General features: G+C 36.8%; 1 protein-coding gene and 1 long non-coding RNA gene across 6 annotated transcripts; both read left to right on the top strand.

Moving 5' to 3' along the window:
* Positions 1–3915: 3915 nt before the first annotated feature.
* LOC108865783 lies at positions 3916–5885 on the top strand. 5 transcript variants are annotated; one of them, XR_007259779.1, is made up of 5 exons: positions 3916–4191; positions 4265–4591; positions 4790–4876; positions 5216–5260; positions 5550–5885. It is a non-coding gene; the product is annotated as an uncharacterized LOC108865783 (long non-coding RNA). The 5 variants fall into 5 exon arrangements; XR_007259778.1 differs by having other exon boundaries at positions 3917–4191; positions 5216–5256; XR_007259777.1 differs by having other exon boundaries at positions 3935–4191; positions 4790–5260.
* Positions 5886–7118: 1233 nt separating this feature from the next.
* On the top strand, positions 7119–17282 carry LOC108865781 (probable LRR receptor-like serine/threonine-protein kinase At3g47570). Its single transcript, XM_048588119.1, has 4 exons — positions 7119–7381; positions 7708–8177; positions 14067–16469; positions 16612–17282. The coding sequence occupies exons 1-4, from the start codon at positions 7119–7121 to the stop codon at positions 16986–16988; spliced, it is 3513 nt and encodes a 1170-aa protein (XP_048444076.1). The 3' UTR covers positions 16989–17282.
* Positions 17283–18998: the final 1716 nt, after the last annotated feature.

An 18998-nucleotide genomic window follows, 5' to 3' on the forward strand; every position in this document is an offset into this window, starting at 1 on the left:
CAAGTGAAGGCGACACCACACTTCGGTACTTGAAAGTTTCATGATTACTCAATGGCTTCGATCTTGCAAGTCCCCAATCGAGGAGCTTCCCTTACTTAGGAAGTTAGGGGAGCACTGTTTGTACCATACTTGACCAATCCCAAAACTACTAAGCACCGGTCAACAATATCTCTATCATTATTCATAGTTTCTGATTCATTTTTACAATGTCTTCTTCTTCAAGGATGATGTGGGAAATTGATCAGTAAGAGGAAGAATTGTTTAACCAATCAGAAAGAATATTCAATCTCCAGGTGGCCCAAAATGAGAGAGAATAGGATGAGGAGCGTAAAAGGAGAGATGACAAAGCAAGAATGGGCAAAGCCTCACATTCCCGTGGAGTCATCCAAGCTGTGGGTCAGATATGCTAGCCCAACCATTCTGTAAACCTTGATAGAAGCTGTGGTGTAAGGTAGATGATAATGAAAAGGTATTTATAGAAAAGTTTAAAAAAAAAAATTTAATTTTTTTCGGATTTTTATTCATTTTTTACAATTTTTTAAAATTTTTTATTCAACTAATTAATCTCTGCCGTTGGATTTTAAAAAAATTGAATTCCAACACTCCAGATTGTGCCATGTGGCACAACGGTAACATTTCTGAATTTTAAAACCTTTTTTTTTATATATTTATAAAGGAGAATAATATCAACCATTGATCTTAGATCCAACGGTTGATATTAAATAAGATTTTTTTATGTTTTTTTACCATTGCAAATCTGACGGTCCACATTTTCTTGCCGTTGAGATCCAACGAATCATGAGAAGCCACGTGGCTTCCCAACGGTAACAATTTGAAACTGCGCTGCGGGCCCCATCCATTGAAAACATGTCAGGTGACGTGCCCCCACACACGGGTGCAGTGCACGCGCCTGACAGAAAAAAATAAAAAAAGGGTTTGACGCCTGGCTGACGTCAGCCTTGCGTCAGATAGCCTTCGGGCTCGCGGGCTGGCAATTCGTGACAGGCCTGGTGCTCGGGCCCTACGCTGTCCCTCGGACTCCCACACACTGGAGTCAATAGGCTGAGCTTTCGTGCCCTGTTTGTTGGCCTGTTCCCCAGCAAAAGCCAACGTTGAAAGTGCTCTAAGAGATTGCATACTGTCGGCAACAGACCTGGACTCATAAACACAAAACAAAAATATTGAATCGTTCCGTTAGAACTTTTGTCTCTAGAATTATATTTTATTACTATTATTTATGATGTTTCTTTTACTGCAGGCACATCTACAACCACGGAACAGATGAAAGGAGGTGACATACTCATTACATGTACTGGGTTTAATACTAAAGTAGAAAACTACACATACAATATAAGTGACACTAAGAGGTACCAAAACATGTATACATGTATAAAAACAGGCAAATGTATAAGCTAAATGTTATACGATATTGCACCTGAGTATTAGTATGAAACTTCCAACAAAAATGTAATGAGATAATACAAGTTATCACAAAAAATATAAATAACGTGTAAAATTACCAAAAATTCCAAATACTGAAGAATGAGGTTTTTTAAGACGTACATCATAAGATGGCCGCCAAAATCAACCCTTTTCTTTATGTATCATGATGTCTTTTCGTGTCTCATTTTGCCTCCAAATATCTTGGCTTTTTTCGTAAGAAATGGCAGCCCTTGCGCAGAATCTACGGAATTAACTGCCTGGATGTTTTTATGTACACCAATGCGGTACCGCAATCCAGATTCGGAAACAAGTGATGACATATCTAAGGAAATTGACTCAGGCAAATCCCAGTATTTTCCTTTATGGTCAACGAACAGTTCAGGCCATGCAGCCCCAAGTGTAATATCATGGTAAGGAAGCCGAAAACATCTTAAAGGTTGAGAAAATTTAATACATGGCTCATAATTTAAACAGGAAGATAAATGAAGGAAATAAAGGTACAGACATGCAATTTTTCACTAAAACAGCTTGGGGAGCACATGTGCAGACATGAAACTTTCTACTTTTATCTATGTTCGGTGCAGTGCATATGTGCAATGTTATCAAGCCATGTAACCTATATTTAAAAGTGGTAAACATAAGAAAGTTGTAAATTAAGACATTTGAAGCATGTTGATATATATGACCTATATCCAAGGTATGTTCAGGAAAGAAATGAAAAAATTGTGGCCTCATTTGGTCTTTAAGATTGGATTGAAATGGATAACCCACTATATTCAAGGAATGTTGACGAAAGAAATGAAAAATTTGTGGGTTACTTGAAGGTAGGAGATGGATTATTTTCCATTCCAATTTGCCAAAATGGTAAGGATCAGAAGGGGTTATTTTCCATCATGTCTTATCCCCCTTCTAATCCCCTCAATATGAAAAAGCATTCACCTCTATCTTTAATATACCATGAATACAGTAGTTTAACCATTCCATTCCAATCCTAGAGACCAAACAAGGCCTTATTTTTCAACAATTAAGAAATTAGGAATAATACTTTTAAGATTATACATGCTGACTGAATCTGGTATATGTTCAAGTTATTAATAGCTCATATAGATAAATCCTTAGAATTACATATGTATAACTTTAATTCCTATATGAGAAATTTGTCGTATAAATCCTTAGATTATACATTTAATTTTATTTAACTTTAATTACACATCGACATCTTATGAAAATATCCTAGATATATGCATTTAAATAAACAAATGGAGTGTACTAAGTCAGGATAAACATTGAGGCCGCGTTTGTTTGCCCTCGCTAACTCTCATTGGATTGGACTGGACTAAGTGTTAGTCCGGTCCCCTATTTGTTACCCACTGAGACTAACGTTAATGACACTAACCTTCACTCGTCTTGACTAACCATGGGATTAGCCGGTCATAGTGAACCCCCTCAAAAACCATGGTCCCGTTTCCAGAACTGCATACGATGTTTGCATTGCAAGTCTGCAAGCATGCTTCTGGGCAACTCTGTTTGCCCACCCATGGCCGGATCTGAAACTCAATCCCACCCACAACCTAAATCTCAAAATCCAGCCACCAAAATTCGAAAAGAAAAAGCAACACAATAACAATAACAATCTCAATAGAAAAAATCTTCCTTATTCCTGAAACTTCCTAGAAATCTCCCAGATAATTTTTCTTTTTCCCAGAAAATTTCAGAGAAAAATGGATAGAGAAGGGAAGAGAGTAGCTTTGGGGATAAAAAGAGATGGAGAGATAAAGAGGGAGGAGAGAGTAGCTTTGGAGATGATTTTGCAGGAAAATGGTTTTGAAGTGTTTTGCAAAAAAAAAATGGAATTGAACTTTGAAGCATTTTGAAGGAAAAAAGATGGGAGGAAAGGAAATAATGGCTATGAAACCAAAGAGGAAGAAAGTATTCTCTAGAGAGACGTAGAACTGTAGAAGAGTGTATAGAAGGAAAAGCTTGAATTCATAATTCAATATTATTAGACATATATTAAATATTATAATATTATAATATATGAATTATTTTATTTTTTAGTCCGACACTTCACCAAACAGTTCACTAATTTAGTGTGACTTAATCTAATCTAAACCAGTCAAACTTAATGCCCAAAGCTAGTTCAGTCCGAGATAGTTCGGTACAACAAACACAACCTAAGAGACTTACAAAACTCATCAACTAGTAGACAATTTTATCTCTACACTTTGCCTCTCAAACTCTTTTCAACTTTTAAGTAAAAGTGGCACGACACTAATACTAATCAACTTCTTCTCAAATATTTGCAAAATAGAAATATTGCAGCAGCAACAGGTTTAATGTTCCTAAGCACGGTGTAAAGACGGAATTGCGCCCATATTATTGTTCAAGTTGCCCTTTGGTTTTCCATATGCACAGTAAAATTACGAAATTTCCCATGTTAGCATGTGTATCTGTGTTGTGATTTGTCGTTCATGCTTTTCTCGGTGGTTTATGGAATTCGACATCAACTGTTTTCACACCATCGAACGAATCGACTCATCCCAATCTCCTGCATCTCTTCCTTCCTGCTCCAGTGCTCCATTTTCGGTAGCCTTCCTCATCTTTCAACGAGATTCTTCAATCAAACAAAACCACCGCCAACTCTGTAAATTGCTTTTCCACCTGTTCACCCAAATTCGATGTAACACGCGAGAACCGCGACGTACCACCACTCCATCCTCGCATTTTCCATAACCCTCTATACGGAAGGTAAGCAATTTATCCTATTTAGATTTTTAAAAATTCTTTACCAAAGAAATTAATCTTCTGGTGATTTTTCTAGGGTTCCAAGGATTGAAAAAATTATGGGTTCTTGGAGGATTGGAGTGAGTGAATCTTCCCCTCCGCCTCTTCGCCTCATCTGGCAAAACATCGTCCCATTTAGCACTGTTGCTCGCAATTAACAGAAAAATATTCGAAACCTAAAACCCTCAAACCAGCAAAGCGAATTCCCACACTTAAAATTCGAACCCAACAAATCGATTTCAAGTGCTAAGCGGCTAGGTTCTAGGTCTGCTAATTCCGGCGAGCTGTTTTCGTACGAATGCCGGCAAACCGTACCGTGTCGTCGTCTTGCCTTCGTCTTTCAGTTTCGAAATTCCAATTTAAGGTATGAGGGGTTTCAAATTTATTTATACAATATTTTTAGCAAACCAAGTGAGCTATCCATCGATGAAGCAGAGTGGGTAGGATTAGTTGCTTCTTTTACAAATTGTAATCACCGCCAATTTTCCCACTTTTACAAATTTATTTATACGAGAATTTATTTTATTTATTTTATATTTTTGTCTCCTTTTTCTCTGTTTAGCGGTCGATGAAAGCAGAGTGGGTAAGATCAGTTGCTCTGCAGCCTCACCCTCCAAACGCTACCCCATCACTTTGCTTCTCGGCGATGGTATTGGCCTCAACCTCGCCCCCTCCATCGATGGTTTCTTTTAATTCTGCTTCCGTTTTCTGAATTTTATTTCAGGTGCCTGAGAAACGGTGGGAAAATTAAAAGGAAAAGTCTTTTAATTTTCCCATATTTTCTTTGGGTTAATGTTTAACAATTTGAGCTGCTCTGTGTGTTGTATAATCGAGAAATTTTGTTGGGAAATTAGTAATTATATAACATTTGGATATTTGTATAACTGAATATGTTCACATAAACTAGAGATTGATTTTAAGTATGAAGAAGTACCTATTGGCTTAGATTTGACTGGAGTGCCATTACCTGATGAGACCCTTTTGTCAGCTAAGCAATCGACGCAATTATTCTTCTCGAAGCAGTTGGGGGTAGGTCATGATTGTACTTCTCAATCCGTTTTATTTCTTAATGATTATCCTTTTCAAGTGATATAATTTAGTTAATTCGATTATGGTTTTTGTTTCAAATTTTGGCTTCAATCTCCTTACTTTGATTCTAATGAATGAAGCGAATTGTTCTCAAAATTTCAAGTTTTTCATGAATATATGTTGCATTTCTTTAAAGCATGATTTGATTTTTCATTGTAATTTCAACATTTTGGATCTCTGTATGCCTTTTTATTATATTATTGCTCATTGGATCGGATTGATTTGGTGTGCAGAATTTGAAATTTGTTGAGGGGGCCTAATGTTACCATTGATGAAGTCTGCGCTTTTGGAAGGTAAGTAGTGATATTTAATTATTGTTTATTGCATTTTGTCAAATTTTATGGGAAATTTTCTGAATTAGGTGTGTGCTTGATCCGAAAAAGTCTCAGAACATTGCAATTCTTGCTTATTGCATTGTGTCCAATTTGGAAGGTAAGTTGTGATTCTGTAAGGATGTATTGAAGGACCATTTGTTTAGTTCGTTAGTGGAATTTCGTTATTTATGTATTTCCGATATACTTGGTACATTGATAATTAAGGTTTAAATGTCATAAGGTTCCCTTGGTTTATGATTGACAAATAAGAAGGAATTGAAGAAGTGGGTTTAGTCTTTTAGGTTAGTGGGGAGAACGGTTACAGAATTGTACTTGTTGTTATTGCAGGGAAATGAAACATAATTGCCGCTTCTGCAAAATTATTGAGCGGTAGCAATTTGCAGATTCCCTATTCAATTGAAGTAATTTGTTTCAAATTTTATTTGTCTTCCTGTAATTTTCTGAAAAAAGGGATTGTTTTGTTGCAAAAAGCAAGGCTATGCTCCCATTTCTTCAAGACTTGAAGTTTTCTATATTCCCTGGCTTTATCTTCGAATTCAGGTATTTTGTTATTTTATTGCGTTGTATTTCTTGATTTGAATGAAATGGATGCATCTAGTCCCGCAATTAAACATGAATTCCATGGAGTCCCGTAAACTTAATCATAATTGGTAATTTTGATTAATTTTTTAAAATTTTGACTGATCAAAACAGTTTCAATATACTTATTGTAAGTGCTATGGATAGTTGGTTTGATGTAGTTTATCGCTACTCCAATGACTACAAAACACTCAAGTAACATGTACAAATTTCTTCTGATTTCACAATTTCCATGAATAATTCATGCCTTTTGTTATGTTTACTTGATTTCTAGTATCATCATGTTACTCGTCAAATTGTTAATTCTGTGTTTTTCCACATCTAATTTCTAAAAATGATTTCCATCCGTTCAGAAATAAAAGAATAAAAATAAATAAATGATTTCCATTTTGCACAAAATAAAATATAAGTTTCCCGAATGAGGTTGTAAATTTGGCTAACTTGGAGGTTTTGGGGATGCTGAGAACCAATTATCAGGTCACATTCCCACGGGTGTAGGAAAGGTTCACAAGTTATATCTATTAAATGCGAGTAGGAACTCTCTCTCTTTGGCAATCTTACATCCTCTTTCGGAAATTTAAGTCAATTAAATGAGTTAAGCTTAGAAGGCAACAACTTCCAGGCAATATCCTGCCAAGTTTAATAGTGTGTCAGAATTTGAGGCTTTTATATCTTGGTGAGAACAGTTTTAGTGGTATCATATCGCAAGAAATCATTGATCTGTTGAACTTGTATATATTTAGTTTACCTCAAGATCATTTTCTCGGCTCCCTACCAGAGGACGTAGGAATTTTAATAAATCTTGAGTATATAGATATCTTTGAAAACATGTTATTCAGTGAAATTCCAGCAAGTGTAGTTAGTTGTATAAAAGTAGAGTACCTAGACATGCATGGAAATTTCTTCCATGGGACGATTCCATCAACTTTGAGTTCACTAAGAGTTCTTACAGAATTCTATCTTTCTGACAACTTGTCAGGAGCAATTCCAGAATTCTTAAAACGTTTGAATGTTTTGGAATCTCTGAATCTATCTTATAACAATTTTGAGGGCATGTTGCCGATCAAGGGAGTGTTCAAGAATGCAATGGCGACATCAGTTGAAGGAAATAGCAAGCTTTCTGGGGGCATATCTGAGTTTCATTTGCCAAAGTGCAACTCTCCAGCATCCAAAAAAAGGAAGGATTGAGCTTAACCATGAAATTGGTTCTCTCTCTCATTTGTGGGATTTTTGGAGTTATTTTTGCACTAACCTTTTTGTACCTTTATTGCTCACGGAGGGATAAAAAGATCGCACTTAAAGTGATTTAGACAAACTTCCCCAGATGTGTCATACCAAAGTCTTCTAAGAGCAACAAATGGATTCTCCTCAACCAACTTGGTCGGTATGGGCAGTTTTGGGTCCGTTTATAAGGGAATACTTGAGCAAAGTTAAACTACAATTGCGATCAAGGTACTCAACCATGTTCATTTAGCAGGGCTTACAAAAGTTTTATTTATGAGTGCGAGGCTTTCCGAAATATTGGACACCGTAATCTTGTCAAGATAGTCTCAGCATGTTCTGGTTTTGATTATCGCGGTCACGACTTCAAGGCCTTAATTTACGAGTTCATGGCTAACGGGAGCTTGGAGGAATGGCTATATCCAATTCATACAATTGGTGAGACAAATGAGAGGCCAAGGAGCTTAACAATTTCTCAGAGTTTGAATATTGTTTTTGATGTTGCTATGGCATTGGATTATCTCCATCGTCATTGTGAGACGCCAATAGTTCATTGCAACCTCAAACCTAGCAATATTCTTCTCAATGAGGATATGATTGCACATGTAGGTGACTTTGGGTTGGTGAGGTTCCTACCAAAAGTTGCTGAAACACTACGAAAAATATGGGATTTGGTGTACACAAATGAAGAGTTTGTGTCTTTGAGAACACTAATATGGTGGAACAGTGTCCATTCAATAAAGGATACAATGTATTGTACTCAGTGTAAAAAGAAATGGACACAAACACATTATTGGGCACGAAGCCATGCCAAGTAGTGCATATATATATATATATATATATATAGATATATAATTATTGGTCTGACAATTGTATGACAAAATATAGGCACAAAAACTTTTAGTGTCTATAAATAAACAGTAGCGCACAATTTGTTTGTGTCTGTGGAACATGCGAACATCTTTTTGCTGAATTGTGATATTTCCATTTCTACTACTTGATCCTTCTTACAGCTGAGACATTGGATTTTGTTGTGTGTTCCATCTTGATTTTATGAAATTTTCTGATTTATTTCAAATTTTGACATTTTCATTTTCAAAATATAACCTATTGGGCACAATAACAAAAATTGGGCTAATATGGATGGGGAAAGTCATCTGAAAACTTTTTCAGAACAGAGGCACAAAATTTTTTTATTTGTGCTTACCTCTTTGAGCACAAAACACCATATTGTACTCTATGATCAAAGGGCACACCCATAAAGGCACATATAAATACCGAGTTACAAACCATAAGTGTTCTCACACCGGCGACTTAAGTATTTTGCAACAATGGTAGACGATCGATACTTGACAGTTGACCTACACAAAGTCTATAATGAGATTTTACCGAAGGCTTTCAGTGATGAAATGAGTAATCTCGAACCATTGATTGAGTGAGTTGAAAGAAATTCCAAAGTTGTTACTTGCACTTTAAAAAAAAAAAAAAAATCATTATGGACTACTTTAAGTGCTATTTCTTCGTATATTTAAACTCATCATTAGTGTTTGAAAATAACAGATATTGGATACACAAACTAGTGCTTGACTGATGCCAAGTCCCGTAGGACTTCTGAGTAAGCAATTGGTAGGCTTGTAATAATTCGCAATGGAAAGCTATCTATGGGTCCGAATCTTTCTCATCAAATCCAGTGATCCAGGCCTTTGAAATTTGATCAAACAGCTAAAAACAGGAGCCCCTTTAAAAGTTATAATAATTTTAGCCGTTGGATCAAATTTTAAGGGTCCGGTTCACTGAGTTTGGTGGACAGAGATCCGGAGAGGATCTCTTTCCCCATCTATGCATCCATTTTCCAACACTGAGAGACCATCAATAATTGACTGGACTAAATTATGCAGAAGAAATTTTCCAACACTAGCTAAAGTACTTGTAGGCCAGTGCTATGTACATTCCAAAAAGCAAGTTGAAAGCTGAAAACAGATGCATTTTAGCCAAACTAGTTCATCTGAAAATGATGATTTCATTTAATTTCTTGGGTTTTACATCATGATTTGATATAGCTTCTCATAGGTCAAGTATTACTGGCCTACTTTGCAAATTAATTAGTTGTGTAAGTCTTGATTACACGTTCAAAGCATGAATTCAAATCAACAATCTAATTTCACCACTACTTTAAATGGGGAATCGAACACGATTTATAACAGTGCCTCTTTGCCACCATCTATTGGCAATAAAATTTGACAATCCTTAGAAGAGAGATTTTTCCATGTACATTTGACAGTCCTTAGAAGAGAGATTTTTCCATGTACCTATAACACAAGTTAGTACATTACATGTCATAATGAAGTAGGAAGAAGGTTTTTTTTTTTGAAGTATTCCTATATTTATATTATGACACGTGATGCACTAGTCCATATTTTGTGTACACTAAAATATACATACGGATTAGGTTGGCGTGACCAAATATAGAGGGCTATGTTTGTGTGAAAGAGTATGCACTATTGCTCCAACTATTGGAAACCTTTGCTGACCGTCATGTCAACTGACACATACTCCAAGTCTTTTGCCAACGTTCACTTTCAATAGTTCTGTTAGTGTTGGGCAATTCAACCATGCGTCAATGATTACGATAGTCTTAGGTGTGGATCCACCATCCAGCATGTTGTTCTGCGTGAGTCAACTTCCCTATTTATTATAGCTTTGTAATTTGGGGATTTCGTGTACCTAGATATGCTTATACTGGTACTTGACAGAAGAATACAACACAAAAATACAAACCCAAAAACTCTCATCAAGTTTTACACTTTTTAGTCGTCTGATTTTGATCCTCATTGGCCTCTTCGTAAGCAATGGTGTATTTGTTTGGACCACATTCACAAAAATGAAAACTAACGAAAAGTCTAAAAATATTTTAGTTTTAATGAAAAATGACAAATAAAGGTATAGTGAATAGTACCAGGGAAAGGTAAAAACATGGTTTTTCGTTAAAAGTGAACAGTACCGGGAGTGTTTCATTTTTGAAAAATGACTTACTACGCATCTCACATATACCATGAAGGAAATTTTGTTGCGGACAATTTTGCTAACATGGGCTTGTCTTCTCCAACTTTAACTTCGGAAAATGATAAAGTGTAACTTCTTTTTCGTTATCAATAAAATTTCTCTCGTACCGTCAAAAAAGAAAAAAAGTTTTACACTTTTATCTTGGTATCAGATTGGTCATTGTAACTCTTTCTATGCAGAATTATCAGCAATTATTATTGATGTAGAGTTTGCATATCAGCAGGGATGGCATTGTCTTTGGCTGGAAAGCGACTGTTCTAGTGTTATTTTTGCTTTCCAATCGACTGCTTTTGACCCTCCTTGGCCTCTTCGTACGCAATGGTCTATTTTTTTAGATCGCATTCGAAAGATGACTTTCTACACCTCTCACATATATTTCGAAGGGAATGTTGTTGCATACAACTTTGCTAATATAGGTTCGTCTTCTCCAACTTTGGTATGGCATGATTCCCCTTTGCTGGTGGCTCGTACTACTTTGTTTTCAGACTATGCTGGCTTTACTGGCTTCCGCTTGTCAAATGAATGTGCATCTCGACATATAGGTTTGTCTCACTTTCTTATTTTATTTTCTTAACCTGTGATCTAACTTAATTTGTTTTACAGGTTTAGACTTTTAGGTTTGGCCATGAAGGGGTTAGGTTGCAGGCCCCCCTCCCCCCTCTTTTTTCCTTGTATCATTATTGTTTTCGTTTCTAGAAGGGTTAAATATTATGTCCCCCTTCCTTTTCATGTGTTTTCAATCTTTTTTTTTTTTTTTCTTCTTGTATTATGAAGGGTTAGGTTTACATCTATCTTGACTAGGTGGAAATTTTTTTATTATCAATAAAATTTCACTCATACAATCAAGGTTTTCTATATAAAAAAAAATTTAAAAAAAAAAAAAAAAAAAGGGTCACGGCTTGTCTCTTTTCCGGGAAAAAAAAAAAAAAAAAAAAACGTAAACCCAAAATACTATTCATGTCATGTAGCTTCCTTGGATGTCATTGCCCTACACATCGTTGATTGTCTTGTGTTTTGGACAATCATTAATCCTACACAGAACCAAAATTTACCCGGTGCCTCTTCGTGTTTTTTAAGTAGCACAATAATCCTAATTCTTGTCGTGCGGCTTGTTCTTGGCAATCGACATTGAAAATCTTAAACCTAAGCCTACTGCAACCATGGGAGAGAAGACAATATTGTCTTTTTTTGATCAAGTATCTCTCTCTGTTGATCGAGATAATTCAGGAAATTCGGGAAATGTCTAAATTGCTTCTAGAGATCGTGACCACATGCCGCATGATGAGTCTTTCTTTCATCCATGATTCATCCTCCAACATAGGGTGTTGTCACTGCCAATGGAAATATTATCTCGGATCAGAGGCTGGTCCAATTGCACTCACCTCATTTCATCCTCCAACAGAGGGTGTTGTCACTGCCAATGGAAATATTATCTCAGATCAGAGGCTGGTCCAATTGCACTCACCTCATCTTTATCCTTGCACAATACCTTGCTTCTTCCGGAATTATCAAATCATCTTCTATCAGTAAGTCAAATTATCGATCGATTGGGTTATATCGTACTAATGTTTCTATTTTTTTGCTTACTTCCGGATATCCAAACTAGGGTTGTAATTAGGCATGGTACTAAGAGAAAGGGGTTGTATTATGTCGACGATGTGGCTCCTAGGCTCCTAGCAGAGTAAATCAGGTACGTAGTGGGAATGGTGACAAGATTAAGAAGATTTAGTTAAGGCATCAGCGACTTGGGCATGCCTTGTTTGGCTATTTACGGAAGTTGGTTATGTTATTATTTACTAGTATTTCAGACTCTGATAGCAGTCTACGTGTCATTCTTTCCCTATACGAGTTACTGGAAGAAACAAAAAGAATTAAATTTCAGGTGGTTCAGTTGGATCTTTTTCAACCACCATGGGGTGACCCAGTGGTTGGGGATGAATTTTAGACCCGTATTCCACACGACATGTCTTGGGTTTGATTCCTAGCGCCGGTGAATCGCACGATGGTGGCTAGAGGGAGGCTGAAATGCCTATGTGAGTCTTCCCTACCCCCGGAAGAATGGACTGTCGTGGCAAAGTCACCGGCTGGTCCCCTTTTATTAAAAAAAAACAGTTGGATCTTTTTCTAATGACTCATAGTGGTTAGACGCGGCTAGAGAACAGGAAGTGGCTTTGATCACTTCATTAGTACCAATCCTAAGACCAAATGCTATCTCAAAAAAGTACGTAGAAAGTTTTGAATGCTAACCTCGGGACCCTTAGCTTCATCTTACCCCTTTAGACAATACGGCTTTCGTGCGTAATACGGCTTGCTATAATCTTGCGACTCTCTTTAGTTTTTTTTTTTAATATAAATATTAAAGTCCTTTCAAATAAATTTGGAACCATGTACAATTACACCTTTTGGTCCCCCAAAGCCGCCTCTGCCGCATTGGTTGTTTGATCTCAGCCTTGCCCATACCTAAATTCCCATTACCTATTCTTTTGTGTATATCCTCAATCCATTCACAAGACGCAAGCCCGCACCCAATCTGGAACTAGAGGAGTGAGGACGAACATTATTTGTTGGCATAAACAAATGACACAATAATGCATCAAAATTAGGAATTGTCATTGTACAATACCAAAGCTAACTATTGTTTTATTGGCATACTATCGATATGAACAGGAACGAGCAATTTTTTATGTATTCGAACACGACCATATGGTGTTATTATTTCACTCAACTTATAACTCATGAATTTGTTTTTTTGTTTTTTTTTTTTTTATCAATATACATAAGAAGTAAGATATATCAACCTTGTCGTCCACCTTTATTATAACACGTGGAATAATACGCCACCTAACTTGTATTTTTAGTACCCATAAAAATTTCTCAACAAGAACAACACATTCATCAAGGTAGTCGTTGTGTGATACAGTTTATAATCAAAGAGAAATTTCATACAAAACTAATATCTCTCTTTTTTCATTTGTTTTAAGTTAAAGAATGAATACAATAATTTCAAAAAAGTGAACATTCCTAATATTAGGTTCACAAAATTAGATTTATATTGAATTTATTCATAAAATTAAGAGAAAAAGATATATTTTTTTGTCAGGACATCCCTCATCGAGTACGATAGCGATTGGGGTGGCTGATCCACTACGCACAGAGCACTCTGATTATGATTATAAATTGGATGCTGCTAAAGCTGCTAGACAAACAATCAATACAGCTCAACCTTTTTACAACTCAATTTCTACTTTCGCACAAAACAAATATCATCATCATGGGGATGGGGTTTTACAACTCCATTTCTGCAGTGTTTTTGTCATCCTTTTTTTTTGCATGCTTTCATTCTTCGCTCTTGCCTTCCTTGTTTCGCCCTTCCGGGAAATGAGACAGATAGACTCGCTTTGCTTGAAATCAAGGCTAGCATAACTCATGACCCTTTTAAAGTCCTGACTTCATGGAATGAAACCATCCACTTCTGCTCTTGGCATGGCGTTACATGTGGTCGTCGTCATAAGAGGGTCACAAGCTTGAGCCTGCTGTCCTTGAAACTTGCAGGATCCATACCACCACATGTTGGGAACTTGAGTTTTTTGAGAGTCGTTGATCTCCGAGCAAACAGCTTAGGCCATGAAATTCCCCCAGAATTCAGCCGCCTGCACAGATTGCAACACCTACTGTTAAACAACAATTCACTGAGTGGAGAAATTCCCACCAACTTGTCGCGTTGCTCTCAGCTCCTCTGGCTCGCTGTTGGTTACAACGTGCTGATGGGAAAAATTCCAAATGAGCTTGGCCTCTTGTCAAAGTTAACATTTTTTGGCATACACTCTAACCACTTTTCAGGGGGAGTCCCTGCCTCTTTTAGCAATTTATCATCTCTTGAAGCGTTGTCCGCATATTCTAATTATTTGAGTGGCACTGTCCCGGATATTTTTGGCCGAATGACCAATCTTAGCTTTCTTGCTTTTGATGAAAATAGCTTTTCGGGTATGCTTCCTCCCTCAATCTTTAATCTCTCTTCTCTCACAGACCTTAATATGGGAGAGAATGAAATCCAAGGGAGTCTACCCTCAAACTTAGGTATGGTCTTTCCGAGTCTCCGAACATTTTTCATTTCCATTAACCAATTCAGTGGATCTATTCCTGTTTCATTATCAAAGGCCTCAAATCTAATTAGATTGGGGATGGGAGGTAACCACCTGCATGGAAAGGTCCCTCCGTTGACGAATTTGCATAAGCTTGAGTGGTTAATCCTTGCTGACAACCATCTCGGAAGTGGGGGAATTGATGACTTGACCTTTCTCTGCGATTTGACCAATGCCACCCATTTAGAACTTCTCACCATGTTTACCAACAATTTTGGGGGCACGTTACCTCCATGCATAGCAAACCTGTCTTCTTCTCTTAAAAAAATCCATATTGCTCAAAATAAAATATTAGGAAGTATCCCGAATGAGATTTCAAATCTGGCTAACTTGGAGGTTTTGGTGATGGCTGAGAACCAATTATCAGGTCACATTCCCCCTGGTGTAGGAAAGCTGCACAAGTTATATCAATTAAATTTGGGTATGAACTCGCTCTCTGGCAATCTTCCATCCTCTTTCAGAAATTTAAGTCAATTAAATGAGTTATACTTAGAAATCAACAAACTTCAAGGCAATATCCCGCCAAGGTTAATAGAGTGTCAGAATTTGAGGATCTTATCTCTTGGTGCCAACATTTTTAGCGGTATCATATCGCAAGAAATCGTTGGTCTGTTGAACTTGTATAGATTGAGTTTACCTCAAAATCATTTTATAGGCTCCCTGCCAGAGAACATAGGAATTTTAATAAATCTAGAGTATTTAGATATCTCTGATAACATGTTATTCGGTAAAATTCCCACAAGTCTTGTTAGTTGTATAAAATTAGAGTACCTAGACATGCATGGAAATTTCTTCAATGGGACGATTCCATCAACTTTCAGTTCACTAAGAGGTCTTACAGAATTGTCTCTCTCTCACAACAACTTGTCTGGCACAATTCCAGAATTCTTAGAACGTTTTGTATTTTTGGAATCTCTCAATCTATCTTATAACAATTTTGAGGGCATGTTGCCGATCAAAGGAGCGTTCAAGAATGCAACGGCGACATCAGTTGAAGGAAATAGCAAGCTTTGTGGGGGCATACCTGAGTTTCATTTGCCAAAGTGCAAACTCCAGCATGCAAAAAAGAAAGGATTGAGCTTAACCATGAAATTGGTTCTCTCCCTCGTTTGTGGGATTCTTGGAGTCATTTTTGCACTAACCTTTTTGTACCTTTATTGCTCACGGAGGGACAAAAAGGGTCAAGCTGCAACTGATTCGGACAAATTTCCCCAAGTGTCTTACCAAAGTCTTCTAAAGGCAACAAATGGATTCTCCTCAACCAACTTGGTCGGTATGGGCAGTTTTGGGTCCGTTTATAAAGGACTACTTGAGCAAGGTGAAACTCCAGTTGCCATCAAGGTACTCAACCTCGTTCGTCGCGGAGCTTACAAAAGTTTTATTGCTGAGTGCGAGGCTTTCAAAAATATTAGACACCGTAATCTTGTCAAGGTACTCTCAGCATGTTCTGGTTTCGATTATCGCGGTCATGACTTCAAGGCCTTAATTTATGAGTTCATGGTTAACGGGAGCTTGGAGGAATGGCTGTATCCAATTCATACAATTGGTGAGACAAATGAGAGGCCAAGGATCTTAACAATTTCTCAGAGGTTGAACATTGTTATTGATGTTGCTATGGCATTGGATTATCTCCATCATCATTGTGAGACGCCAATAGTTCATTGCGACCTCAAACCCAGCAATATTCTTCTCAATGAGGACATGGTTGCACATGTAGGTGACTTCGGGTTGGTGAGGTTCCTACCAAAAGCTGCTGAGGGAAATCAATCAAGTTCTTTAGGGATAAAGGGAACTATTGGTTATGCTCCTCCAGGTAAATACACTTGGTAGTTTATTTTTTCCTAGCTAGTCTTTTAAAATTGGGAAGCATTTATTTTAAATTTTTCAAACATGAAATGAGCTTTTAGCACTTCACTAGAAAATTAGAATCTAATGTTCTGAATTGTGGAATGCAGAATATGGCATGGGACATGAAGTGTGGACACAAGGTGATGTGTACAGCTTTGGCATCCTCCTGTTGGAAATATTTACAGGAAAAAGACCGATCGATGACATCTTTCAGGGAACTTCAAACCTCTATAGCTTTGTGAAGGCAGCTCTGCCTGAGCAAGTGGAAGAGGTTTTGGATCCTATTCTTGTTCAAGAGAGCAATCATCCTAATGCGGGGAGGGCAAGGAATCGCGTCCTAATCATAGAAAGTTTAATCTCTGTTTTAGAAATTGGTGTTGCTTGCTCAGCGGAGTTACCTAGAGAAAGATGGAACATCTGTGATGCTGTGGCACATATGTGTCGGATCAGAAACAAACTTCGAGCAAATGGTATATGTGAATAGAAGCTTATTGTTAATATGTGGTATAGTATGTAATAGTATTGATGTTATGCGAAAGCGTTATTGTATTTGTTGATCAATGTTTGCCAAGCAAACTTATTTGCATCGAATTATGCTTGAACAATGACATTCTAGCTTTGCCAAACATTAGAGGACGAACACTCTAAAAGAATTAAAAATTAAAATTAAAAAACAAAGTTGTGGAAAGTATTCATCAAATTTCAAACCTATGTTGGAGTTCCTGCTCTATGTTGAGAGGTTTATCCCTGGTTGCAAATGTTCCTTAGTAGTTTATTGCTTTTTTTTTTTTTTTTTTTTTCAAAAAACCTAGCCAGTACGAGGGAAACTTTATTAATAATAAAAAACAAATTACACCTAATCAGGGAAACATAAACCTAACTCCTCGTAATACAAGAAAAAAGAATAAAAAATACATGAAAAAGAATGGGAACATAATCCTTACTCTTCTATAAATGAAACAATAAAGATACAAAAATATGCATTCATCAGTAATACTTACAGTAGGGATTGCCGAGAAGATCCCTGTGTTGTTTGGAAATCCCCTTCGCTCACTCTCATATTTCATAAAATACCGTTTCACATATAATTAAGTTTGGGGGTGGTCCCGGAGGAAAGAGATCCTTTGCGGATCCCTACCTCCTAATCCACCAAATTAGGTAATCTGTATTATTGAAAATTACATGATATAGATACCCTGATTTAAAAGTTATAATAACTTCAACCGTTTGATTAAATTTCAATGGTATAGATACCCTGATTTAGTGGATTAGAAAGAAGGGATCCGCATAGGATCCCATTCCGGTCCAGGCAACACAGAGGTGGACATTCATCAAATCCATGTCACAGATCTAGTATTTTTGCTCAATATATGTCACAGGGAGGCATGCAAGCACACAGAAAATTACATGAGCTTTGACGAAATTTTGGGTCTATGAATGCATGACAGAAACATTTCACAAATCCGTATGACTTTCAGAGATATTAAACCATGCTTAATTTTAACGCAGTGGAGGGATTTGATTTACCTTTCATTTTGTAGATCCGAGTTCTTGCAGCCATCTTTGCTGTGTGTACAGCAGCTCCATGTGTGAGCCATTGCTCCTTGCAGTTCCAATTCTCCTTGCAGTTCAATAAACATACATGCATGAGTCAAAGATCGCCGTGGCTGGGTTCCGTTTTTGAGAGATGGAGATGGATTCATGTTTTGACGTTCTGGATTGAAGATAGAAGCTAGGGTTTCAGTTTCATGAGAAATGAAGAGAGAGAGGAAATGAAGGGGATAGCTTACACGGCTCTGGGCTCGTGGGCAGTCAGGGAGAGAGGTTCCCAAACGGCGCTAGTTAGGACAGATGAGGAAATGGGCCTCTGGTTCATGCTCCCTGTCACGGGTTCAACTCTCCAGAGCAATGAAATTTTGCTTCTTTTCCCAATATTTTCCAGCGCCTCTGTTTCACCAGGTCACTACTTCGAATCCCCGGTGTGTGAGTTTCCTTGTCTTTTCTTTTATTTCTGTTTCTGTTTCCTTTGTTATTTTATACTTTCTTTTATTTTCTATTTCTATTTTGCTAGTTTATTTTCTTTGTCTTTGTTAGCTATTTTTTAGTTTTTTCAGGTTTTAATATTGTTGTTTTCTTTCTTTATTTTTTCTGCACCTTAAGAACAATGTGTGATTTAAGTTTGGAGTGGGAAAGTAAAATTTTTAGATTTTTAATTTTAAAGAATGCTAAAATTTTTCATTCTTTTTAAGTTAATATTCATAGAGTATTTTAAACATTAGAATAAATGGACGTGGTGGAGATAAATCCCACAATAGAGTCTTTTTCTATTTATTGTTGTTTAGGGACTAATTCATGAGTTATCCTTTCACAATTAGCACATTCACACCAACATGATTTGTGGGGTTAAGATTGAAGCACTTGCTTTTCGTCTGAGTTAATTTTTTTTTTTTTTTTTGTTCTTTTTTTTGAGTAAAGTTTAGTTATTGTTATAAAT

The sequence above is a fragment of a genome, unplaced genomic scaffold (assembly GCF_019419815.1).
Source record: "Pyrus x bretschneideri cultivar Hongxiangsu unplaced genomic scaffold, Pyrus_bretschneideri_v1 Contig273, whole genome shotgun sequence".
Taxonomy (NCBI): domain Eukaryota; kingdom Viridiplantae; phylum Streptophyta; class Magnoliopsida; order Rosales; family Rosaceae; genus Pyrus; species Pyrus x bretschneideri.

Bases quoted from the DNA above. Each gene is read 5' to 3' on its own strand.
- LOC108865781 (XM_048588119.1), top strand. From the start codon at position 7,119: ATGCATGGAAATTTCTTCCATGGGACGATTCCATCAACTTTGAGTTCA. The intron at 8,178-14,066 runs GTGTCCATTCAA...TGAAACTTGCAG, and splicing joins AACACTAATATGGTGGAACA to GATCCATACCACCACATGTT. The intron at 16,470-16,611 runs GTAAATACACTT...TGTGGAATGCAG, and splicing joins TATTGGTTATGCTCCTCCAG to AATATGGCATGGGACATGAA.